The sequence below is a fragment of the Microcaecilia unicolor genome, chromosome 7 (genome assembly GCF_901765095.1).
Source record: "Microcaecilia unicolor chromosome 7, aMicUni1.1, whole genome shotgun sequence".
Lineage (NCBI taxonomy): Eukaryota > Metazoa > Chordata > Amphibia > Gymnophiona > Siphonopidae > Microcaecilia > Microcaecilia unicolor.
In genome coordinates, this window is record NC_044037.1 from 40028547 (window position 1) to 40055017 (window position 26471).

At 42.8% G+C, this 26471-nt stretch overlaps 1 protein-coding gene across 3 annotated transcripts in view; it reads left to right on the plus strand.

Annotated features, from left to right (window-relative positions):
• Nucleotides 1–26471, plus strand: part of ATP11C (ATPase phospholipid transporting 11C) — a 265355-nt gene that overhangs the window by 161053 nt on the left and 77831 nt on the right. For all 3 annotated transcript variants that reach the window (XM_030210362.1, XM_030210361.1, XM_030210363.1), the window contains exons 13-17: nucleotides 26–187; nucleotides 13843–13994; nucleotides 15806–15877; nucleotides 20121–20194; nucleotides 25246–25349. In XM_030210362.1, coding sequence (XP_030066222.1) covers nucleotides 26–187; nucleotides 13843–13994; nucleotides 15806–15877; nucleotides 20121–20194; nucleotides 25246–25349 — 564 coding nt within the window. The remainder of the gene's footprint in view (nucleotides 1–25; nucleotides 188–13842; nucleotides 13995–15805; nucleotides 15878–20120; nucleotides 20195–25245; nucleotides 25350–26471) is intronic.

Genomic DNA, 26471 nt, shown 5'->3' on the forward strand with positions numbered 1-26471 from the left:
TTCTCACACTGCCCCACCCCCAAAGGTGGAATATGTGTTTACAGATAAAACTGGAACCCTGACAGAAAACTGTATGGAATTTATAGAGTGTTCTATTGATGGACACAGATATAAAGGGCAATTTTCAGAAGTTGATGGATTCTCTGTCATTGATGGACCACTTCGATATTATGGAAAAGCCGAAAAGGTAATTTTTTGCTTTCCAATTAATACAGCTTTCCAAAGTCAGCTTTTCTGTTCTTCATCTGCACTTGATGAAAATCTGACCTTTGCACTGAAACTCTTGTTTCCCTGGTATTGTCTGCAGATGCTGAGAAATGGCATTTTGTAGCTATGCTATGACACACAGTGGGAATGAGCCTATCGCTTCAGCTTCTCATTACCCCAGATTTCCTGTCCAGTTTTACTAGAGTCGCAGTCCTGAAAACTGTAAAGTAATGCTGCTTCCTTTATTTGGATTTTTTTCTGTCATGCATTTGTGTGAAAAGCTCAATAAATAAAAGTGAAGGAGAAAAAATTCTCTATTTAGAGATGGCTCCTAAAATATCTCCTCTGAATTTGTTTGCCTTTCCATTTTTCTACAAGGAGAAGCAGGCCACATAATTCTCATATGCGGGTGACGTCATGCACGGAGCCTGGTGCAGAAATGCTTCTGTGTGTACTATTTCTTTCAGAGCTTGAGGCAGCGCTCCCCCCACGCACTCGCTGGTGCATCCCTTCTAACTTGCAAACACAGGACCTGCAGTTTTTTCTCATCTGCAGTAAGGAAAGGATGCATTTTCTTTGTGATTTTCTTCAGCGCGTTTGTTTTTGTGCCAAACCTTGCGTGGTGTTTTCTGTTTTTCTTCAGTATTTTCTCATTTTTTTTTGTAGTGTCTTCCCTAGTATTTCTCCCTAGTGGTGTGTTTTGTCCCACTTTAAAATTTATTTTATTTTTCCAGCTCCTGGGGTGTCCTTAGGCCTGATCATCAGCCAGGTAGCATTGTTTCTTTTTGCAGGGGAGCTGTGCAACTTGTTTTCCTCACCATTGAGTCGTTTGATTTTGCTTCATCCATGTTCCCTTCCATGTCTAGCTCCCAGTGATTTTATGTACTGATCCAGAACCATCTTTGGGGCTAACGCCCGTTCCTGGTGTATCCAGTGTTTGGGGCCAGACCATGACCATCTAAACTGTGTTTTCTGTTTGTGTATGTGGAGAGTATCCATATATTTATTTATTTTTATTATTTTTATACCATCTAGACCTAAGCAGTTTGCAATTTTATTTTTGAGGTACTGATACTTTCCCTAATGGGCTCACAATCTAGTATGATATTGTATCATACTGGGGCAATGGAGGGCTAAGTGACTTGCCCATGGTCACATAGAGCTGCAGAGGGAATTTAACCTGGCTCCCTAGAATCTCAACCCATGCTGACTGTTAGGCAGCAGTGGAAATTGAACCCGGTTCCCTGGATCTGCAACACCTTCACTAACCATTAGGTCACTCTGCCACTTCAGTGTTTAAAAACCAGAATTTTTGGTTTTAAATCACAGAGGAGGTGATTACAACCATAGCTATAAGGAGACCCATTGCGGAAGGATTGAACAAGATAAGTTTATCTGTGGACTTTGATATAATCACAAATATTGAAAACTATACAGAATTTGGGAGAACTGAGTGGAAATTGCACAATTTATTATTAGGGCTGCATTCTGATAAAATTTTTAAATGTTGATTAATTGTACAATTAATCTATTTTGATTGTGTTAATCGGTTTGTTTATCTACCTATTTATTTATTATCTGCTGCAGTTCCTTGTGACTCTGAGCAAATCACTTAAATCTCCATTGCCCCAGGTACAAAATAAGTACGTCTATATAATATGTATGCTGCTTTGATTGTAAGAGCAGAAAGGTGGTATATCAAATCCCACCCCCCTTCCCTTTCCTAAAGGACTGATTAATCTACCTTCCTCCTACCCCTAGGTCCAACATATTTCCCTTTCTCTTCCTTACCTCTCCCCCAGGTCCCTTATCTCTTTCTCTCTCCCTCCTTCCTATTGTTCAGTACCTCCCCCCTCCTTCTCCACCCTCATGAGCAGCAACACAAACTGATGAGCAGCACAAAATTCTTTTTGTGGCTTCTGGAGCTTACTGCTTTGACAATAGCTTCCACTGGTGGCCTCTCCAGTTCTGCTTACAGGTCTTTAGCTTACTTCACTCCCCCCACTTAGGGTTTGGCATCTGCCCCCTCTCCCCCCCCCCCCAGTCTTCTATCAAGGTGGTCTTCTGTTGTTCCCTGGCAGTGGCTGCCTGTGTCCAGGTCCAAAGCTTTTCCTCTGACCCATCCCGCCCATGCAAAAAGAGGAAGTGATATCAGAGGAGGCAGAACAGTCCAGAGGTAAACCTTTGGATTAGACAGCAGGCAGCATATGTGCACCATTGCCACTGCTGGGGACTGACAGAAGACCATTATTAAGGTAGGCTGACGTGTGGGGGGTGATATCAAATCCTGGTTGGAGGGAAAGATGCTGAACCATGCTGAGGGCAGGGGTCAGGAGTGGAAGAGAGCAAGAAGAGAAGTTTTTGAGGAGAGGGAGAAGCTGTAATGTGATTAAATTCTCCAACCACTATTAAATTTTTAAATTGCGCTTACCATGTTAATCATATAGTTAACTGCGATTAACTCGCAGCCTTATTTATTCATCATCTGATAATACGGGTTTAACATCAAAGACCATCCATATAAATTGATATTTTCATGTGATATATCTGGATGAGAACATATGTGTTTTATGTAGCAGGACCCAAAATGTGAAATGAGTTACCATTGGATGTCCGCTCTTTGACAGGTCTGAAAGATTTTAAAGTTTCTCTTAAGACTTTATTTTTTCAGGCTTATAGTTAGATTGCTTGACTTTTATGAATTCCAGGGACATTGCCTTGGCTCCCTCATGCAGGGGATTCCAGACACTGGGCTCATTTGGGCATAAGATGTTTCAATCCTCCGTGCTCATTTCTCATATCCAGTCATACCATCTCTACACAAGCCTTTACGTGCGGCCCTTGATGCACAGTATAACTGATGGGGTAGACACTCTCCAGAGCAGGCAGTCTCTCTTCACTAGTTTGCCAGCAAGCAGATGGCCTGTCATAAATTTCTGGCCAGGGGCACTTTAGAATTTGCATCCAGGAATCTGCTCAAAGTATAGCGATGCATAGGCTTTCATGGCTGCATGTCTCTGACATTGACCTGGTGGTCCAGTGGAGATTGGCAGATGCCAATTGCCGTGGAGACAACCTTTTTGGGGAAAAGGTGGAAGAGGTCACGGTACTGATAAAAATAAATACACTGCCATCGATATCTTCTCTGCAGACACGTTCTGCACCCTCCTTTTCCAAGAGGTTTTTTTGTAAGGCGAAGTGAGGTACACTCCTTCTTGCCCTTGTTCTCATCAGTAGCATACGTAAAAGGCCAAATGGCTCCCTAGTCAAAACGGGATGAATTTTTGACTGGCTCCAAGAGAACATAACCTGGTAGGGGGGGAAGCTGAGTCTTTATCCAAGCAAGGTGACCCCTTGTTACCTCTGGCCAGTGGTTTCTTCAAATTGTCTTGGATACACTCTCCGTTGGCGAAAGAAACCACCAAATTGCCCACTGAGGACTGTTTAGCTCTTGCAACAAGGATGTCATTCTCAAGACCCATGAAGTCGATCCCGCTGCACCAGGGGAAGAAGGGAAAGGATTCTGGTCCAGATATTTCTTGTACCAAAATAGATGGAAAGGATGCATCTCATCCTAGATCTAAGGGCCCTGAACAAATTTCTGGTCAAAGAAAAGTTCAAGGTGGTTTCCCTGGACTCCTTTCTTCAGTGATTCAGGAACAAGATTGCCTATGCTCTCTGAACTTGAAGGATGCCTACTGTCACATTCCGATATTCCTAGATCATAGGAAATATCTCAGATAGTGGGTGGGAACACATCACTTTCAGTAGCGTGTTCTGCTGTTTGGCCTCGTGTCAGCTTGTAGAGTAATTACCAAATGTCTAGCAGTAGTTGCAGCGTCGCTAAGCAGACTTAGGAGTCCATGTGTTTCCCTACCTGGACGTTTGGTTGGTCAAGAGCACTTTGAAGGAGGGTGCTCAGAAGTCTATGTGGATGACTATTCAGATGCTAGCACTATTAGGGTTAGTTATCAACTATCCTAAGTCCACTTACTACCTAGATAGGATCTTAGTGCTGGGGAGGAGCTGGCTGTCTTGGTACATGTGGGTACCAATGACATAGGAAACTATGGGAGGGAGGTTCCAGAAGCCAAATGTAGGCTCTTAGGTAGAAAGCTGGAGTCCAGATCCTCCAGGGTAGCATTTTCAGAAATGTTCCCTGTTCTACGTGCAGGACCCAAGAGACAGGTGGAGCTCAAGTCTCGATGCATGATTAAGACGATGAGGGATTTAGGTTTGTTAGGAACTGGGCAACATTCTGGGAAAGGGAGAAACCTGTTCTGAAAGGATGGGCTCCACCTTAACCATGATAGAACCTTTAAAAAGGAGCTAGAGTAGATTTTAAATTAGAATGGTGGTGGTGGGGGGTTACCGACAGTCACCCAAGAGTGCATATGAAACAGGACATTCAGGGAATCCCAGTACAGAGATTTCAACAATGCTGAAAGAAAACCAGATGTGTTTAAGGAGAGAGCAGGGTAAAAGATGTACATTATCCCCGTCAACTTCTAAGCAGCTTGTAGATGCAAGGAAAAAGCACAATTTGAAGTGCCTTCATACAAATGCTCTAAGCCTAAAATATAAGATGGGAGAGAGAGTGTATATAGCACTAAATGATGAGGTAGATATAATAGGCATCTCAGAGACTTGTTGGAAAGAGGACAATCAATGGGACACTGTGTTAGGGTACAAATTGTATCGCAATGATAGTGGATCAAATTGGAGGTGGGGTTGCGCTATGTTAAGGAGGAACATTCAACATGAAATGGATAGCATCGTGGAATCATGTATAGAAATTCCATGTATGAAGAAAAGGAGTATTCTTGTAGGGCTGTACTACCGTCCACTAGGACAGAATGGACAGACAGATGAAGAAATGTTTACAGACATTAGGAAAGCTGGCAAATTGGGCAATTTCAGTTACCCCAATATTAAATGGATAAATGTTACGGGAGTGCCAGGGAGATAAAAGTCCTAGATTTAATAAATGACTGCTGCTTGGAGCAACTGGTCCAGGAAACGTCAAGAGGGGGAGCCACTTTAGATTTAGTCCTTCGTGGCGTGCAGGGCATAATACAAGAGGTAACTGTGTTGGGTCCCCTAGGAAACAGTGATCATAACATGATCAATTTTGAGCTACTAAATGAAGCCACAAAGGAAATCTACTACAGCTGCATTTAATTTTCAAAAGGGCGATATAATAAAATGAGGAAAGCAGTTAAAAAGAAGCTAAAAGGATCAGCTGCAAAGGTTAGGATACTAAACCGGGCATGGATGTTTAAAAATACCATCTTGGAAGCCCAGACCAGATGCATTCCATGTATTTGCGAAGTTGGAAAACAGCCAACATAGCCTCTTTCACGTCATCTTTTAACTATTACAGCTAAAAGAATGCCCTTCATAGAATGGAAAGAGGACCCAAATGAAGAAAATAAGAAACAACTTAAGCACTGGCAAGTCAGATACAAAGCATTGATAAAGTACTACTACTTAATATTTCTAGACCGCTACTAGGGTTACGCAGCGCTGTACAAATTAACAAAGAAGAACGGTCCCTGCTCAAAGGAGCTTACAATCTAAAGGACGAAATGTCAAGTTGGGGCAGTCTAGATTTCCTGAGTAGAGGTGTAGTGGTTAGGTGCCGAAGGCGACATTGAAGAGGTGGGCTTTGAGCAATGATTTGAAGATGGGCAGGGAGGGGGCCTGGCGTATGGGCTCAGGGAGTTTGTTCCAAGCATGGGGTGAAGCGAGGCAGAAAGGGCAGAGCCTGGAGTTGGCGGTGGTGGAGAAGGGTACTGAAAGGAGGGATTTGTCTTGAGAGCGGAGGTTACGGGTAGGAACGTAAGGGGAGATGAGGGTAGAGAGGTAAGGAGGGGCTGCAGATCGAGTGCATTTGTAGGTTAGTAGGAGAAGCTTGAACTGTATGCGGTACCTGATCGGAAGCCAGTGAAGTGACGAGGAGAGGGGTGATATGAGTATATCGGTTGAGGTGGAAGATAAGACGTGCAGCAGAGTTCTGAACGGACTGAAGGGGGGGGGGGGATAGATGGCTAAGTGAGAGGCCAGTGAGGAGTAGGTTGCAGTAGTCAATGCGAGAGGTAATGAGAGAGTGGATGAGAGTTCGAGTTCGGGTGGTGTGTTCAGAGAGGAAAGGGCGAATTTTGCTAATGTTATAGAGGAAGAAGCGACAGGTCTTGGCTATCTGCTGAATATGCGCAGAGAAGGAGAGGGAGGAGTCGAAGATGACACCGAGGTTGCGGGCAGATGAGACGGGGATGATGAGGGTGTTATCAACTGAGATAGAGAGTGAAGGGAGAGGAGAAGTGGGTTTGGGTGGGAAGACAATAAGTTTGGTCTTGGCCATGTTCAGTTTCAGGTGGCGGTTGGACATCCAGGCAGCAATGTCGGATAAGCAGGCCGATACTTTGGCCTGGGTTTCCGCAGTGATGTCTGGTGTGGAGAGATAAAGCTGGGTGTCGTCAGCATAAAGATGATAGTGGAAACCATGAGATGAGATCAGGGAGCCCAGGGAAGAGATGTAGATTGAAAAAAAGAAGGGGTCCAAGGACAGATCCCTCAGGAACTCCAACAGAGAGTGGGATTTGGGTGGAGGACGAACCATGAGAATGTACTCTGAAGGTTAAAAGAGAATATGAAGAAAAACTTGCTGAAGGGGCAAACACTCACAGTAACAACTTTTTCAGGTACATCAGAAGCAGAAAGCCTGTGAGGGAATCTGTAGGACTGTTAAATCATGAGGGAGCAAAAGGGGGGCACTCAGGGAGGACAAGGCCATAGCGGAGAAACTGAATGAATTCTTTGCTTCGATCTTTATGGAAGAAGATGTAAGATTTGCCTGTATCGGAAATGTTTTTCAAGGGTGATGAGACAGAGGAACTGAAAGAAATCTCAGTTAACTTGGAAGATGTACTGAGCCAAATTGACCGGTTAAAGAGTAGTAAATCACTTCTACCGGATGGCATACATCCAAGGGTACTAAAAACTCAAGCATGAAATTGCTGATCTGCTTTTAGTAATACGTAACCTGTCATTAAAATCGTCCGTAGTGCCCGAAGATTGGAGGATGGCCAGTGTAACTTAGAGTTGTTTTTTTTGCGTTCCGGTTTTATCCGGTAAATTACAGACTGGTAAGCCTGACGTCAGTGCCAGGTAAAATCGTGGAAACTATTATAAAGAATAAAATTACGGAACACATAAATAACATGGTATAATGGAACAGAGTCAGTATGGGTTCATCCAGAGGAAGTCTTGTCTCGCCAATTAGCTTCATTTCTTTGAAGGTGTGAATAAACATGTGGCTAAAGGTGAGTCAGTCTATCTAGATTTCAGAAAGCTTTTGACAAAATTTCTCATGAGAGATTCTTGACAAGATAAAGTCATGGGATAGGAGGCAATGTTCTGGTGTGGATTAGGAATTGGTTACTGGACAGAAAACAGAGGGTAGGGTTAAATGACCATTTCTCTGAATGGAGGAGGGTGAATAGTGGAGTGCTGCATGGATCATTACTGGGTCCGGTGCTATTTATCATTTTAGAAATGATATTGAAATCAGAACAAAGAGTGAGGTGACTAAATTTGCAGATGACACAAAAGTATTTTGATATGGCAGCAAAATAAAACAGCCTGCTGCTCTCTGTTCCAGTTTATCACAAGTAAACAAAGGATAGAAAGGGGTACATACCATATTGGCAGTCTCTAAAACAGAAAATAAAAACAGGTCTTTGTATACTGAACAAAATTGTGGTAATTCCAACCAAGATCAAAATAAGTTCTTTGTAAAGTGAAGTTACTTACCTGTAGTAAGTATTCTCCTAGGACAGCAGGCCAATTATTTTCACATGTGGGTAACAGAGGCCAGAGCAGAAACTCTGCCCAGCATACTATTTCTTAAAGAGCTTGAGGCAGTGATCCCACTGCACATGCATGGGTGCCTTCCTTCCTGACTCGCAAGCGCAGGACCAGAAGTACAATAAGATAGCTAACAACTAAATATAACTGTGAAGATTCCCAGTGGCTTCAAATGTTGTTCTCGATGCAACCGGACCATCTCGAGCAATGATACTCATTCGTGGTGTATTCAGTGCCTTGGGCCCGACCACAGCCTGGCCCGCTGTGCCCTTTGTTTTCGTATGAAGAAAGGACTCAACTTGCTTGAGAAGCCCAGAGTGAACCTTTTTGGGGCTATTGCCAGTCCTTTGACATCTGCATCGAGGGAAGCATCGACGTTGGAAGTGGAGGTAGGCATGGCTGCTGAGAGACCTCAACACACTGGAATCAGCTAGGCATCGAGTGGTTCTCCACCTTCCTCGAGGCCTTCTGCTATACAGGCCCCCCAGGACTGTCCATCATGGGACCCGACCCCGAGGAGATGTGGGGATTCAATGTCCTCGGCAATGTGGAACCTCGGTGAGGTGCATCGAGTGAAGGCCAAGAAACACCAACACCGTTCTCCCTTGACCCATAGTGCCGGGAGCTCCGGGTCACCAAGGTCATTGGCATTCGAGAAGCGTCGACACTGGGAGGACTGCTCCCCCTCCATACAACAGGTGCCGGCGCATCGATCTAGCAGCCCAGTTGCTGCTCCCGAACACGAAGCTGCTTTGCCACCGACTGCCCCACCAGCCCCACAGTCTTTTCCGATGGCGCCTCTCAACGTGTGCGGCTCTCAATGTGTGCATTCGGGCCTTGCTTCCAGAGCTTCTGGAAGGATTGCTGCGCCAAACTGCATTGTCATCAGGGCTGCTTGCACCTACCTTGCTGTGTCCGGCCCTCCTCCCACCGGTATCAGCTGCCACCCAGGTCAACTCCCCATTGACGTTGATGTAGGAAGCTTCACTGCAGTCTGTGCGGGGGTTGGCTCCTAGGCATCGCCATCGAGACCACAGGTCTTTGGCGTTGAGGCAGGTCCAGTCTTGGGAGTCACCGAGGGAAGTGCTCTCCAACACCGAGAAAGTATGCTCATGGGAGTCAGAGGAAGATCCCCGATACTTCTCAGATGAGTCCTTTCGGATTCCCTCTGAACCTTCCCCTCCACCTGAAAGGAAACTGTCTCTTCCCAAGGGCCTCTCCTTCTCATCTTTTGTATGGGAAATGGCTCAAGCCATTCCATTCCCTATAGACGTGGAGGATGAGCCCAGGGCTGAGATGCTCGAAGTTCTGGACTACGTCTCTCCACCTAGGGAGGCAGTGACAGCTCCTTTGCATAAGGTAATCCAGGAAGTCCTCTTATGCGAAACTGGGCGTCCCCTCTGTCTGTCCCCGTTGTCCCGAAGAAGACTGATTCTCACTATTGGATCCATGGGGAGCCTGGGTTGATGAGGTCTGTTTCCCCACAACTCCAATGTGGTGGTCTCTGCCCTCAGAGCCAAGAGTTCTAGAGACTATGCTTAGGCACCCCCAGGCAGAGAAGCTAGAACATTGGACTCTTTTCGGAGGATAATGTATCTGGCCGCCATGCTCGCTCCCATATACAATCATACCAGCTCTTCACCAGCATCCATTTGTGGAACTCTGTGCAGCAGCTGTCTAGTTTGGTTGATGCCCTTCCACCGGAGCAGGCCGAACCTTTTCACCAGCTGGTCAAACAGCAGAACGTGTATTGTAAATTTTTGGACAGGGTCGCTTACAACACTTTTGATAAAGCATCCAGGATCTCTGCCCGAGGTATAGCAATGCGCAGAGTCTCATGGCTGCGTGTTTCTGACCTGGACCATTCAGTCCAGCAGAGAATTGTGGATGTTCCTTGCTGGAGGGATAATCTTTTTGGAGAGAAGGTGGAAGATCTCGTTGACCAGATCAAGAAGCACACAAATGCTATGACTTCTCTCTCCCGCCGGGCGCTTTCTGCTACCACCTCCTCAACCAGGAGGTATTTTGGTGGTTCACTGAGTGCTTCTTATTCCTATTCTAGGTGTAGGTAAACTCCCGTGTCTCACCAGCCTACTCAGGCTTAACTTCAGCTTGCTCGTTCCTGTCAACAGCGTGCACCCAAGGCCCCCACTGCTCCCCAGCAAAAGCAAGGGACGGGCTTTTGACTGGCTCCAAGAAAGCATAGCTGCAGTAAAAGTGTCTGTTCCAGACAACTTGCCGGTTGGCGGATGTTAATGTTTTTTTTCTCCAAAGGTGGCCTCTCATGACCTCCGACCGGTGGGTTCTTCAGATAGTCCAGTTAGGATACACCCTCAATCTGGAATCCCCCCCAAATTGCCAACTGAGAGCTCATTTATTCAGCTCTTCGCACAGGCAAGTACTTGCAGAGGAACTCTCCGCCCTTCTAAAGGCCCAAGCAGTCAAGCCCGTCCCATCAGGGGAAGAAAGGCTGGGATTCTATTCCAGGTACTTCCTTGTGCAGAAGAAGACGGGTGGTATTCGTCCCATCCTTGACCTAAGGGCCCTGAACAAATTCCTGGTCCGAGAAAAGTTCAGGATGGTTTCCCTGGGCACTCTTCTTCCCATGATTCAGAAAAACGATTAGCTATGCTCTCTGGACTTGAAGGATGCATATATGCAGATCCCCATACTTCCAGCTCACAGGAAGTATCTTCGATTTTGGATGGGAATACAGCACTTCCAGTCCCACATGCTGCCCTTTGGCCTAGTGTCCACTCCCAGAGCATTCACAAAATGCCTAGCGGTAGTTGCAGTGTCGCTACGCAGGCTGGGAGTGCATGTGTTCCCTTATCTCGACAATTGGCTGGTGAAGAGCACCTCAGAGGACAGTGTTCGGGAGTCCATGTGGAAGATTATTCAGGTGCACGAGCTACTAGTTTGTAATAAATTACCTCAAGTTCCATCTCACTCTGGTTCAGAAATTGGAGTTCATTGGAGCATTGCTCGACATGACAACGGTTTGAGCCTATCTTCCCGAGGCACGGGCATACAACCTTCTATTCCTAGTGTCCACAGTTCGAGCGTCACAGCAAGTCACAGCTCGGCAGATGTTCAGACTCCTGGGCCACATGGCGTCCACGGTTCATGTTAATGCCCATGGCACGTCTGCTCATGAGATCTGCTCAATGGACTCTAGCTTCTCAGTGGCATCAGGCCAAGGGGAATCTAGAGGATGCCATCCATGTGTCCGCCAATTTTGCACAGTCACTTCAGTGGTGGATGATCCGATTCAATTTGACTATGGGACGTCCATTCCAAATTCCTCAGCCATAGAAAGTGCTGACGACGGATGCATCTCTCGTGTAGATGGGCTTCACACTCAGGGAGCCTGATCCCCACAGGAAACAGATCTTCAGATCAACCTCCTGGAGCTCCGAGTGATCTGGAATGCTCTAAAGGCTTTCAGAGATCGGCTATCCAACCAAATTATCTTAATTCAAACAGACAATCAGGTTGCAATGTACTACACCAACAAGCAGGGGGGCACTGGATCTTGCCCTCTGTGTCAGGAAGCCATCCATATGTGGCTTTGGGTGCTCCATCACTGCATGTTTCTCCAAGCCACTTATCTGGCAGACGTAAACAATAGTCTGGCTGATGGGCTGAGCAAGGTAATGCAACCTCACGAGTGGTCGCTGAATATGGGCGTAACCTGCAAGATCTTCTGAGCATGGGGCACACCCTCGGTGGATCTTTTCGCCACTCAACTTAGTCACAAAGTCCCTCAGTTCTGTTCCAGGCTTCAGTCCCATGACAGACTAGCGTCAGATGCCTTTCTCCTTCATTGGGGAACAGGCCTTCTGTAAGCATATCCTCCCATACCTCTGGTATAGAAAACTTTGCTGAAACTCAAGCAAGACCACGGAACCATGATCCTGATTGTGCCATACTGGCCGCATCAGATTTGGTTCCCTCTTCCTCTGAAGAACCGTGGAGATTGGAGTGTTTTCCGACCCTCATCACTCAGAATGAGGGGTCACTTCTACAGCCCAGCCTTCAGTCTCTGGCTTTCATGGCCTGGATGTTCAGAGCCTGGAATTTGCTTCCTTTGGTCTTTTGGAGGGTGTCTCCTGGGTCTTGCTGGCTTCCAGGAAAGATTCCACTAAGAAGTGTTATTCTTTTAAATGGTGGAGGTTTGTCATCTGGTGTGACAGCAAGGCCATAGATCCCCTTTCTTGTCCTACACAGACTCTGCTTGAATACCTTCTACACTTATCAGAGTTTGGTCTCAAGACCAACTCCGTAAGGGTTCACCTCAGTGCAATTAGGGCTTATCATCGACGTGTAGAAGGTAAGCATATCTCTGGACAGCCTTTTATTGTTCGCTTCATGAGAGGTTCGCTTTTGTCGATGCCCCCTGTCAAACCTCCACCAGTGTCATGGGATCTCAACGTCTTTCTCACTGAATTCCTGCCATCTGAAGTACTTGACCTGGAAGGTCATTTTCTTGGTGGCTATTTATTCAGCTGGTAGGGTCAGTGAGCTTCAGGCTCAAGTAGTGGATACACCTTGTACTAAGTTTCATCACAAAAGAGTAGTCCTCCACACGCACCCTAAGTTCCTGCTGAAGGTGGTGTTGGAGTTCCATCTCAACCAGTCGATTGTCTTGCCAACATTTTTTCCCCATCCTCATGCCCACCCTGGTGAAAGCAGCTTGCACACCTTGGACTGCAAGAGAGCATTGGCCTTTTACATGGAGCAGACAAAGTCCTTCAGACAAGGTTGCCCAGTTGTTTGTTTGACAGGAGGGGAGTCGCCATCAGAAAACGCACAATCTACAATTGGCTAGCACTTTGCATTTCCTTTGCTTACCCTCAAGCTGGGCCGACTCTAGAAGGCCATGTCATGGCTCATATTGTCAGAGCCATGGCTGCGTCAGTGGCTTACTTCAGCCTCCATTGAAGAGATTTGCAAAGCTGCAACGTGGTCTTCAGTCCACACATTCACATCACACTACTGCCTTGAGTAGGATACCCGACACAACAGTCTGGGCAGTCGGTGTTGCAGAATTTGTTTGGGTTTAGAATCCAGCTCCACCCCCTAGGCCCACTTTGTTCTGTTCCAGTCTGCACTCTCAGCTAGTTGTATATAGTTTCAGCTTAATCTACGTTGCTTCCTCGCTGTTGCGAGGCCCAGTTGACCAACGTTTGTTGTTTTGAGTGAGCCTGGATGCTAGGGATACCCCATTTGTGAGGATTATTTTAGCCTGCTTGTCTTCAGAGAAAGCAAAGATACTTAACCTGTAGCAGGTATTCTCTGAGGACAGCAGGCTGATAATCCTCACAAACCCACCCACCTCCCCTTGGAGTTGTCTTCTCTATTTCTCTTTTATTCGTGACTGAACTGAAGAGCGCGGGCAGGAAGGCACTCGGCACATGCACAGTTGGACACACAGCGCACTAAAAAGGCTCTAGCAAACTTTTTTGCCATTTCAAATGCTGTTTCCCGGGCTGGCGCGGATCGCCGATCCACTTGTGAGGATTATCAGCCTGCTATCTTCAGAGAATACCTGCTACAGGTAAGTATCTTTGCTTTGTCAACATATAGGAAACTAATTGATGATCAAAACTACTTCAGAATCCAGGCATAAGCATGATATTTGAATACCTTTTTAAACTTAATTTTGATTATCATGATACATAATGAAATTCGAGACATTTGTAGTGATCAGAGTATATCCAAACAGACAGCTCATTTATTTTACATGTTTCTCTCCCCATTCAGGCAAGAGAAGGCTTATTTCTCCGTGCCCTGTGTTTGTGTCACACTGTTCAAATTAAAGAAGATCATGTAGATGGTCTGGTGGTATCAGATCAGGGATGTGCCTATGTCTCATCGTCTCCTGATGAAATAGCTTTGGTGAAAGGTGCTAAAAAGTAAGGACATGTATTTAGATTTACATTTATTTTATCTACCACACTTAGAGAGCATCTAGGCCGGTTCCCAAATTGTGCATCGGGACTTCAAATGGGATTGCATTGTCAGTAGATGGGGGTCACAGAAAAAAAAAAGCTCACCTTTTTGGATCTCCACAATGACAAAATTCTTTGAGTTAATGAATATTCACAGGTTTGCCCCCCCCCCCCCCCTCCTAATGGAAAACCATAGAGTACTGAGGTCTGTGAACACTTCATTCTTTGAAAAAGGGATTGTGCAGGAGGAAGAGGATAAGAGGAGGCGGGTTTGCTATTTTGTTTTCATCATCTGGAAGTCACATGATCTAAGTATTTTACTGCAGTAACTTCTAGGCTACTCCTCAGACTTGGTCTGAGCGTTTTAAATGGAGTCATATTGGTGGATAAAAGCTTTGGAAACACTGATGTAAGTGGTGTGCAATGAAAATAAAAGGAGAAATGTAAGAATAAAAACAAAACAGGGAAATTAGTTTTTGGAACAACAAATAACAAATAGAAGTAAGGGAAAAATGAAGCAGTTCTTTGTATTGACCCCTCCAGGACCCTAACTGTAAATCGCAGTAAAAAAGCTGTGCTTTAAGCCCCTTCTTAAATTTTGCCAGTGAAGTTTCTTTCCTGATCCAATGTGATAGTGAATTTAGGAAGATAAGCACAAAATAAGCAAAGAAGGATTTTCAGATATTTTCCATTCTAACTGTACAAGGTAAAGGTACAGTCGGAAAATTTTGTTGAGCTGTCATCAAAGATCTAGGAGCAGCATAAAGTATAATTGGGTGGTCTTATGGAGAAATGGGCTAATCCTCAATTTTGCTGATTTTACGCTTTTTGGAGCTAGTGCATCAAGTTGTCAGTATTTTACCTATGGACAAGTGGACTGAGGTAAAAACCAATGGATTTCGCAAATTTTTCATATGATTTGAATGGGCTATTCCATTGGCCACATGGACAACTGGACCAAACTACCTCAGATGTGAAAAATATGTTAGCCTACTTGTCTGTAAGACCATCCAGTTGTACTTGTTAAATAATGGTAAGCCAGTGTAATAAGCATTGAAAGACATTATTAGGAATTCTCACATGGTAAAATCATTTCTCTTGATATATAAGCTTCTGAGACTTTGTGTGGATCAGTTGAAGCTTTCTAGCTCTGGCTGCAGTAGTTCCCAATGTGTACAGAATTATAATCATTGAGTTGGTTAATAAGTTATGAATTAATACAAGTCTGCTACATCAAAAATTGGCTGTACAGCCCAAATCATCCTTAGGAAATGACATGGATGTTTTAATCAAATAAATTTGATCAAGGTCACCAAGAAATTAAAATGCATACTTATTGGATAGCTTACATCAGTTAAAAGGGGAACAAAGCTTATGTAAACATGCTTCTTGAAAACCAGATTACCTCCGGCTTTGATGGAGGGGAAGTCAGCCAGTCATGGATAGCTTTAAGACACACACTGATATCCTCAAATGACCAAGTCTGCAAAATCACAGCAGCAAATCAGTTGAGTGTCAGCTGCATGTAAATAAACTCATCCCATAATTTTGCACCACTGTGGCAGGGAGAACTATAAAAATATTAGTGGGGGCTAAAATTAAGCCCTGAAGGACCCTCCCCCACCCCCATGTCAGTGGTTTCAACATAGATCACATCTGAATCAGAAAAGATCTGTAAAGATAAGGAAACTATTATTTAAGGATTAGTGGTACAAAATGGCATTCAGTTGTATATCCCTTTCGGATGAGTTTAAGCATAATGTCTGTCTCAACAGATATGGTTTCACTTATTTGGGAGTCGAGAATAACTACATGAAAGTAAAAAACCAGGAGAATGAAACTGAAATGTAAGTGAAATTATATAAAACATGTTGAATGAGCTTGAAATGGTTTTGTTGACAAAGCAGATCAATCAGCCATGCCAAAGTCCAAGAAGTATTGGGAATAACTTCTAAGTGCATATTCCCCTTCAGTTTGGAGGTGACATTTCTAGTGCTTTTCCAAATGGGTGTGCTTTATTTCTCTTCCATTTGTTGCTTTTTGCTTTCATTGCATTTTTCTTTTCATGTTTTCTTCCTAAAAAAAAGCCCCCTCTTCTTTTACTTAAGAGTAGCCATACAGGGTCAGACCAATGGTCCATCTAGCCCAGTATCCTGTTTCCAAACAGTGGCCAAGCCTAGTCACAAATACCTGGCAGAAACCCAATTAGTATTTATATTCCATGCTACCCATCCTGGGGCCAGCAGTGACTTTCCCCACATCCATCTCAAAAACAGACTATGGACTTTTCCTCCAGGAAGTTGTTCAAACTTTTTTTTTTTTAAACCCACTGTGTTCAAACTAGCTGCCACACTCTGATATGTCAAATGAAAAGTGTTCCACCTGTGACAGATAAATGGGCATATTATTTGCCTGTAAAGCATCAGTCAAACACATAATGAGGATAATGTAGTGGAATGTCATAGAGGCTCATATGTTCTGTAGGCTTACTGTTGTAGAGTGTTCAGCTTAACGTGCATATGCTGTGAAAAAGAAGCAAGTAAAACCTTTGACCCTAAAGTGTACCACATCACCCATCAAGAGAACAGATTTTATTCCTGCAGACAGTTGCCTTCAGATTCTACTAAGACAGTCATGGACCAGGAAAATCATGTCTCAGTGGGAGGGTGAGCAAAGATATAGCAGTAACCTTGGCACAGCACCTTAAAATAAGCACCACACCTTAGTGCCAGAAGGCAAATACCTAAGATCTGGAGCCATATAAAGGAGAAAAACGATTTAAGCTAAATTCATGTAGATCATGAACATAGTTTTCACAGTACAGAGCTTCAGCTGGTCATATAAATGACAGATGAAATTTAATGTGGACAAATGCAAGGTGATGCACATTGGTGGAATAATCCAAATTATAGTTAACTGATGCTAGGGCCCACCTTGGGGGTCAGCACCCAAGAAAAATATCTAGGTGGTGGTGTAGACAGTACACTCAAATCTTCTGCGCAGTGTGTGGTGGCAGCCAAAAAAGCAAAAAAGAATGCTAGGAATTATTAGAAAAGGATGGTAAATAAGACCGAGAATACTATAATGCTTCTGTAATGCTCCATTGTGCGACCTCACCTTGAGTACTGCCTTCAGTTCTGGCCACCTTATCTCAAAAAAGACACAGTGGAATTAGAAGAGGTTCAAAGAAGAGCAACCAAAATGATAAAGGGGTGAAGCTCCTCTCATATGAGGCAAGGCTAAAGAGGTTAGGGCTGTTCATCTTGAAAGAGACAGCTGAGAAGAGATATGATTGATGTCTCCAAAATCCTGAGTGTGTAGAACGAGTAGAAGTGAATTCATTTTTTTACTCTTTCAAAAAGTACAAAGACCAGGGGACACTCAAGTTACATGGAAATACTTTGAAAACAAATAGGAGGAAATATTTTTTCATTCAAAGAATAGTTTAGCTCTGGAACTCTTTGGTGGAAGATGTAGTAACAGCAGTTAGTGTATCTGGGTTTAAAAAAGGTTTGGACATGATCTGGAGGAATAGTCCATAGTCTGCTATTGAGACAGACATGGGGAAGCCACTGCTTGCCCTGTGATTGCACTGCTTGCACTGTTGGAAATAGGATACTGGACTAGATGGACATTGATCTGACCCAGTATGGCTATTCTTATGTTTATAACACTAAAGTCTTAGCACAGAATCAGTCAGACACCAAGAATCCCATAATGAAGGCTCTTAAGACCAAGGTAATGGCACCAGTGAACTTCTGCCATCAAAGCATCCAAGACAATGTCATCATATTGGGGTTGGGGAATTCCCCCCCCCTCAAGAGGAGCACAATCAGCTACCAGTTTTCCACCTAGTTTTGATTCAGATATTGGTCTTCTGCAAATGAAAAAAAAAAATCACACTTTGTTTTTATTTTTGCCAAAAATACTTGTCACAAATGCAGATGAGCCATTATCTTCATCTATACCTTCTCACGCTGCATCAGTATTTTCAGATATTTTTTGTCATAATGTTGGAGCCAAGTACAGCCTATGAGTTCTTCACAGAAACCCCATAATAATCCCCTGCAAATATTTCTGATACAAAGATATAGAGAAAATCCTGCTCATCAATAAGTTCCCTTATCTGTGGTTCAGACTTTGACTTACCTGCTGTTTTGCTTGGGGCAGTTACCAAAAGGCTCCACGCAGAATTTGAAAGGTATCCGCATCGTTACCAAAAATCTCCATGTCATATGCTGAAGGATTTCTCCATGAAACTTTGATATGATCATTCATCTTCTCTACTCATAAATTTTCTGTATACCTCACCCTACACTTCCAAAATGTCAAGGCCTAAAATACAAATTTTCATATTCAACCATCTTCTTATACAACTGTCCCAATATATGGAATATGCTACCGAAAGGCCTAAAATGCATGACCACCTAACTTTCCGAAAACACCTGAAAGCCCACTTCTTCATTCAGCAAATCGCTATTCGATACTACTGCACAATAAAAAAAAAATTAAAAAAAACACACCACTACGATCAGAAACTGACCAATGACACGTGGTCACTTCCAGCAACAATGTAATATGTTTAATTGATGTAAACTGTAAGCCACATTGAACCGACAGTTTGGTTGGAAAATGTGGGGTACAAAAGCAGAAATAATAATAATAGATCCAAAACATTTACTTAAGTAAGGAAAATTTTATATATTTTACAATTGCATAGGAGACTGAGCCAAGAAGAAATGTATTTCAATTTTTGAAGTACCTCAAGGCCCCTAAAGTTGGTGCAGTCGTTATCCACAGGTTGCTTTTAGATCTGCAGGACAAACCTGGTAACCTTTCTTCTAGTCTAGTTGACATAAAATATTACATAGCCTGCTCGTAGGTTTAATAAATGTAAGCTAGCCCATAAATCAGTCAGCTATAAGAAAAGTGAGAAATCAAAGGATGTTTCTAACACTCCTTATGGAAAGATGTAAAAATGTTGGACCAGATAGGAAAGTTTAGTTTATTGGTACTTGATATACCACTTCTCAGTGAAATAAAGTGGTTTACAATTACAAATGGGAAATAGAGTAAGGAAAAGAACTATATTGTAGATGGGAAAGCATAGATGGGAGTGAAGAGGGGAGGGGTTAAGAGAGGTTTGCAATCACTGCATACTCTTGGTGTTCACCTGTAAAATAGCTGTTCATCAGGTATATATTTTGGGAGGAACATTGTTTGTTTAAGGCAATACATGATAGGAGGAGCTTACGTATTGATGTAAATTCTCCAGCTCTTTCAATTTTTCTTCAGTTTGGAGATGTTAAAAGAAATATGCAGTGAAAACTCTGTATATGCGGAAAAAGTTTGTAAGATTTAATAAGTTGCTTCAATTGTAATAAATGTGTGTGTGTGTGTTATATTTTATTGCCTTTATGTGCACAAATTATACAAAACATTGTGCAGTTAAACTTTCTAAACCAACTTTTTTGGTCAAATGGGTGTGGGGTGGGGGAAGAAAACATTTGAAGGTTTACTCTTAAGTAAAGGCCCTTGATTTTTTTTTTGGGGGGGGGGGTCCTTCGGCTTCTCCAGAGTTGAAAGTGCTCCATTCGCCATGCTTCATTATTATTATCATCATTATGCTATTTTTAGTTTCCTGAATTTTGGTATGTTTTTGTTTTAAAATTGGGGAAATGGTAATAAGTGTAGATTAATTCACTTGTAGGAGAGTATATTCAAAGCAGACATTCTCAACTTCACGCTAGGGAATCGGGACACACATCCAGTCAGGTTTTCAGGATATTCACAATGAATATGCATATTCATACTGTGGGTATCCTGAAAACCCGACTGGCTAAGTGTGTTCAGAGGACTAGGTTGAGAACACCTGCTTTTAAAGTAAAAAGATCCAAGAGTCTATAGTCATTCTCATCCCTTTTATTATATGTTGTCATAAATATTTAGTGCATTTTGGAGAGACTGGGATCTTCATTTGCATCATAATCTATAAGCTATAGAGCTAACTATAAGTTGAACATTAAGAATAACAATTTCATATGTTTTATCGTCAGAGACTTTGGATTTTAATGGCCTTTGTTTTTATAGGTATAAGCTTCTTCATGTTTTAAACTTTGATCCCAACCGTCGACGTATGAGTGTTATTGTGCAAACCAGTACAGGTATGTTGTTAGAATTGCAATAACTTCAGGATGAAAAACATTAGTATGTTTGTCTCAAAAGTAGCTGCTCATCGGATATATATTTATATAGCAGTGCATAGAAAGATACTGATAGTTTAACACTAGCTTCGAAGGTGGAACAGAGGAGGAGAGTCGCCGAAGCAACAGACGGAGAAAGAGGGTTATATACCAGACCATGAGTTGGGGCAAGGGGGAGCGAGAGGGAAAGATGCTGGACCGGGGGTAAGGGAAGAGAGGGAAGGGACATGGTACAGATAACAGATACATAGAGGCTCATTTTCAAAGCACTTAGCCTCCCAAAATTCCATAGAAACCTATGGAACTTTGCCTCCCAAAGTGCTTTGAAAATATGCCTCATAGTAGCATAGTAGATGACGGCAGCGAAAGACCTGCACGGTCCATCCAGTCTGCCCAACAAGATAAACTCATATGTGCTACTTTTTGTGTATACCTGACCTTGATTTCTATCTGCCATTTTCAGGTCACAGACAGTAGAAGTCTGCCCAGCACTAGCCCCGCCTCCCAACCACTAGCCCCTTCTCCCACCACCGGCTCTGCCACCCAATCTCTGCTAAGCTTCTGAGGATCCATTCCATCTGAACAGGATTCCTTTATGTTTATCCCACGCATTTTTAAATTCCGTTACCGTTTTCATCTCCACCACCTACGGCGGGAGGGCATTCCAAGTATCCACCACTCTCTCCGTGGAAAAATACTTCCTGACATTTTTCTTGTCTGTCCCCCTTCAATCTCATTTTATGTCCTCTAGTTCTACCGCCTTCCCATCTCCGGGAAAGGTTAGTTTGCGGATTAATACCTTTCAAATATTTGAACATCTCTATCATATCACCCCTGTTTCTCCTTTCCTCCAGGGTATACAAGTTCAGGTCAGCAAATCTCTCCTCATACGTCTTGTAACGCAAATCCCGTACCATTTTTTTAGCTTTTCTTTGCACCGCTTCAATTCTTTTTACAAGATACGGCCTCCAAAACTGAACACAATATTCTAGATGAGGCCTCACCAACGACTTATACAGAGGCATTAAAACCTCTTTTCTTCTGCTGGTCACACCTCTCTCTATACAGCCTAGCAACCTTCTAGCTACGGCCACTGCCTTGTCACACTGTTTCGTCGCCTTCATATCCTCAGATACTATCACCCCAAGATCCCTCTCCCCGTCCGTACATATCAGACTCTCACCGCCTAACACATACGTCTCTCGTGGATTTCTACTCCCTAAGTGCATCACTGCATTTCTTCACATTGAATTTTAATTGCCAAATCTTAGACCATTTTTCTAGTTGTTTGGGCATGGAGTAAGAATAGAGACAGAGACACAGGGCAGTGCTGGAAAAGGGGTGAGATAGGAACATAAGGTCAGGGTAATGGACACAGGCAATGCTGAATATAAGGGGAAGTATATGGACACTAAGAGGGCATATGCTGAACAAGGGGGAGCAGGGATGGCGAGGAGAGATGCTGGACAGAACAGATAGGGTCACAAAAGATGGATGGCAGACATGGAGAGAGAAGAAATGTTAATTAGGAGACCCTAGAAAGGCAGGAAAACGGCCCTGGCCATACCTTTCAAACTGAAGACTGAGAGGAACCTTGTTCATAATCTAATATGTCAAAAAGCTTTGACTCTCCTCATAGACAGGGAGTCACTATCCCCCTTCATACAGTTACAAAAGATTCTCTTTTCAAAAATTGGGAAGCTCCCTTAATTCAGGTTGCTCCAAAGAAAAGGGACACTATGTATAGGATACTGAATTAGAAAAAACACAATTACCTCCCATTATTCCTTAGTTATGGAATCCTCCTTGAAGCTCTCTCACAGTGTGTGATCTCATGCTTCTGCTTCTCCAGGCGGAAGAGCTAGAACCTTAAATACTTTTGGCAGGCAAACATAGCAAGCCTCTATGCTAACCAACTGCATATTGGATTAGCAACTTTATTTCACAGTTTACTTGAAGACTCCAATACAGAGTAGTCTCTGTTTTACAGAATTCCTTCCTCCTGAACAGGCTTTTGAGTTTCACAGGAAACTACTGGATTCTCGCAAATGTCTGGCAAGACAAGCCTTTGATGCCTTTGGCATCTCTTCTTGTATTTCCACTTTGGGAGTAGCAATGCGACTTGTTTCCTGACTCAGAGTTTCCGACCTAGAATCTGCAGTCCAAGAAGTTTAGCATATATCCCTTGTTGTGGAGACAACTTATTCAGAGAGATGGTCTAGGAAGTGGCTGATCTGATTAAAAACATTCAGATACCATTAAAACTCTCTCCAGACCAAAGCCCTCTACTGCTGCTGCTTCTAGGAGATAATTCTGGAGGATTTAGGCACTCTGAACTAGTACACCTCTAAACAATGTTGTATTCCTACTGCTCTTCTTCAAAGGACTGTGTCTCAGCGCTCACAACCGTAACATCAGCGGGGACAAGAAGTCACAGACCCCTCCTCAGCCTAAACAGCAACCCAGTTTTTGATTCCTTCCTAGAGAGCATTGCCACCGTCCAGTTGTCCATACCAAGAAACCTACCAGTGGGAGGCAGGCTGATCCTATTTCAAGAGAGGTGGCCCTCATAACCTCTGACTGTTGGGTACGTCAGATCACTCGGCATGGTTACACTTTTCGTTGGGAAAGAAGGCCTCCCAACCATGTACCAAAAGTCTGATTTCAGCTCCCTCCAAATGATGGTATTTCAGGAGAAGCTCTCTTCCTCCTTCCACAAAATACAATAGAACCAGTTCCTCTGCCAGAGAGAGGTTGAGGTTAATTACCCCAGGTACTTTATCATACCGAAAGACGGGGGGGGGGGGGGGGGGGGGGGGGGGGGTATGACCGATTCTCAATACCTGCTCCAACAAAAAATTTTTCATGGTTTCCCTGGGATCACTTTTTCCCATGATTCAACTCTCAAAGATTGATAATTCCTTGATAGTTAAATTCATGAAAGGTTAATATCCCTGGATAGTTAATTTCATAAAAGGTTAATATCATACCAAACCTCCTATCAAACCACCTCTGGTAGTGTGGGATCTTAATGTCATCCTCACAGTTCTCATGAGACCTCCATTTGAATCACTCCATTCCTATTCTCTGAAATTCTTCAGTTAGAAAGTACTGTAGTATGTGAATAACAAAATATTTTATTTTGTGTTCATAACCCCAAAATTTGGGGCCCTGTTTACTAAGATGTGCTATAGGTATATAGTGCTACATGAGTGCCATATGCTGATGGCTAATCGGCAGTGATTTTCTGCCACTTTGCTGACAGAACCTTTTGCCACCAACTTGCAATTTTTTCCTTTTCTCCATTGTAGCTGGATTGGAAGGAGATCTCCCCCCCCCCCCCCCCCCCCTCCCGGACTCTTGTATGGCTATTATTTTTAATTAAAAAGTTAGCTGCTTTTTGTAATTTCAAGGTCTAGCATGCCTTTGGGTATAAATTTAAGCCATTGATAAAGCCACTCCCTGACGGGGCCTAGCAAGGCTCTGAGAATATCCAGGTACTTTAGGCCTTCAAGTGCCTCTCAAATGACATGGAGAAATAGCAAGTTTAAATTAGTTTTTCATGTTACTAGCACTTAGTACTATAAAATAAATGCACTAGTATAAAGCACCACTAAAATAAAAATTGTCAACTTAGACAGCATTGAAGCCAGTTGTGTTGAACTGCTGGCTCAATATCTATCCCAATTTGACATGAGAAAGGACTAGCAATGGTTTATCAAAAGGATTTGAGTACTTATTTCTATAACTTTTTCCTTTTTAAGGCTGCTTGCTTACATTTGAAATGCCCACCTCCCAGCACCTCCTCTATTTTGCCTGCTTTAATTTCTTGTTTAAATAGTGCCATGTACAGTTACCAACTGTTGTGCAGTGTCATATCTCTAACGAGTATGCTCAATCTCAGATAAAACTTGCAGCTAAATTAGATCATTAATAATTGTTTAGCTCTTTAGCAGGAGGGAAATTGGCTTTATTGCTGATATGGGTTGGAGTATGTGGTCATTTACACCCTAGTAAATGAAGTGTAACTATATTAGGAAAAAAAAACAAGCGTTGTTGACTTAGTGGTTCCCTTGTTTAGCTACAAGGCCATTAGCAAAATTGACCAAAATTCCTGGCCTCAAATTTGATTTCTTAAAGTTCTAGTTCAGTGGTTGCAAGCTGACCTTTTCCTTAATAATGGGATTTATAGGTGGATGTAAATGATGCTGCTATACATCAAAATCCATATTGCAAATCGAGGAAAGGTAACACAGTGTTTTATAACTCCACAATGCGCTCTTCATCAGCAATGGCAGTTCAGCAGCATTTTGAACATTTAACCATTAACTCTGAATCTGATTTTTAAAAGGCACTGAGCGCCTTAATTTAGGAGCCTTATTTAGGTGCCAAAGCTGGGGGCCTGTTCATAACATTGGAACTGTCCTCATAAGAATGTAATACAGTTCCTGAGTTTAGGGAATATTATTTTTAAGAATCATACTGTAGATACTTTGACTACTACTGTCTCTCCTTTAGAGAATACTTACAAGCATAGACCTGAAATCTTTGCACACTATCACCCCATATGTTGGATCTGAAAATTAGAATGAACATTTATATAATTTTTTTATTAATTTTATATGAGAGCAAATGAGGTTTAATTAATGAATAGCCAAAAACTCAAATTAAGCTTTCCAGCTTATTCACTTTATTCCCCTCTTCATTTTTCATTGTGCTAAATTTAAGATGTTACTGACATCGCATCTGTTTTCCTGTTCATCTTTCACATTCTTGTATGTGCTTGACTTTATACGGTGGACCTCTTATTTGAACTGTAACTAAGACAGTCCATGCCTTTACTGATTAATACCTATGTAGCCAACAGATATTGTAATAACCAACTGGTGTGCTTAGTTGTGTTTTGCCAGATGTTTTCTTGTGAAGGCAGGCTGTATGAAGTTTTTATTGAAAATTCTTCAATCAGTTAAAGCCTTGCTTGTTTTCATTTCTGTTCTAACCTTTTGTTTTAGGAAATATTCTTCTATTCTGTAAAGGAGCAGATTCGTCTATTTTTGACAGAGTGCCTGAAGAGGAGGTAGAACGGACAAAAGTACATGTTGAACGGAATGCATTGGTAAACAAGCATATAAAAAGGTTTCTTTGAGTATCTCTGTTTCAGGTGCAGGAATTCAAAATGGTAGTATATAATACGGGGTTCAGGTACTGATGTGCACTAATCAGGAGTGAGAACTTAAGATGCACTCCAAGAATGAAGCACTACAACAGCGCATTAACTAGAACTAAAGAAATGATAGGGTTTATAGAGAGAGGCATAACCTATAGAAAAGGAAGGTCATTTCTTTAGGCCATACCCCCAAAAGATATAGATGTACCAATATTTCAAAAAGAAAAGGCCCTTCGAGATGAACCCTAAAAGCCTAAATGTGTAGCCTGTGAGAGGAGACAGGGTGGGGAAGGGGAAAGAAGGCATATGATAACATTCAAATACCTTACTTGTTTTCATCCCTATTTTTTAACCTCTTGTTTTAGGAAAGGTGGAAAATAATGCATGGGGAGGAATACTTTTTTCAGTGGAATGGTTAGTCTGGAACCAGAGATCATGGTTTGTTGTTTAAATATGATTATTAAAGGCTTTTTCATACCGATAATACAAAGGTAAACTCAAAAATAAGCACAAAAGCAAACAACCCCCCCCCCCCCCCCCCCCCGCAAATAAACACAAAGGAAGATCAAAGAGCCATGGCAATACCCGGAAACACACAGTATGGATACACAAAATCAATTGGTGCTATGCGGCTCCTTACAAAAGAGATCTAAACGAGGCCAGGTCTTCAAAACAGACTTAATTCGTCGACGCCTATGGGCCAAAATGGTTTCATATTTCCTAATCACATAAACGTAACTCCACCATTCATTATAATTGAGGTACACATTATTTTTCCAATTGGAGACAATTAAATGCAGAGCAACAGCTAACAGTATGTTGAACAACTTTTTATCAGACTCCAGAAGGGGGATATTAGGACAAGAGGCTCATAAGATCACAACCTCATAAGAAAGCGCAATAGTCTCTGACAGGTGAAAAATAAGACACATCAGAGATCATGGTTTAATGCTTAGAGAACATAGGATTAACAGAAATATTTCTTAATGGGAAAAGTGGTGGATGTATAAAACAACCTCCCATGGGAGCTGGTAGAGGCTAAGAGTAACACAAGTCAAAGCATAGGAGAAG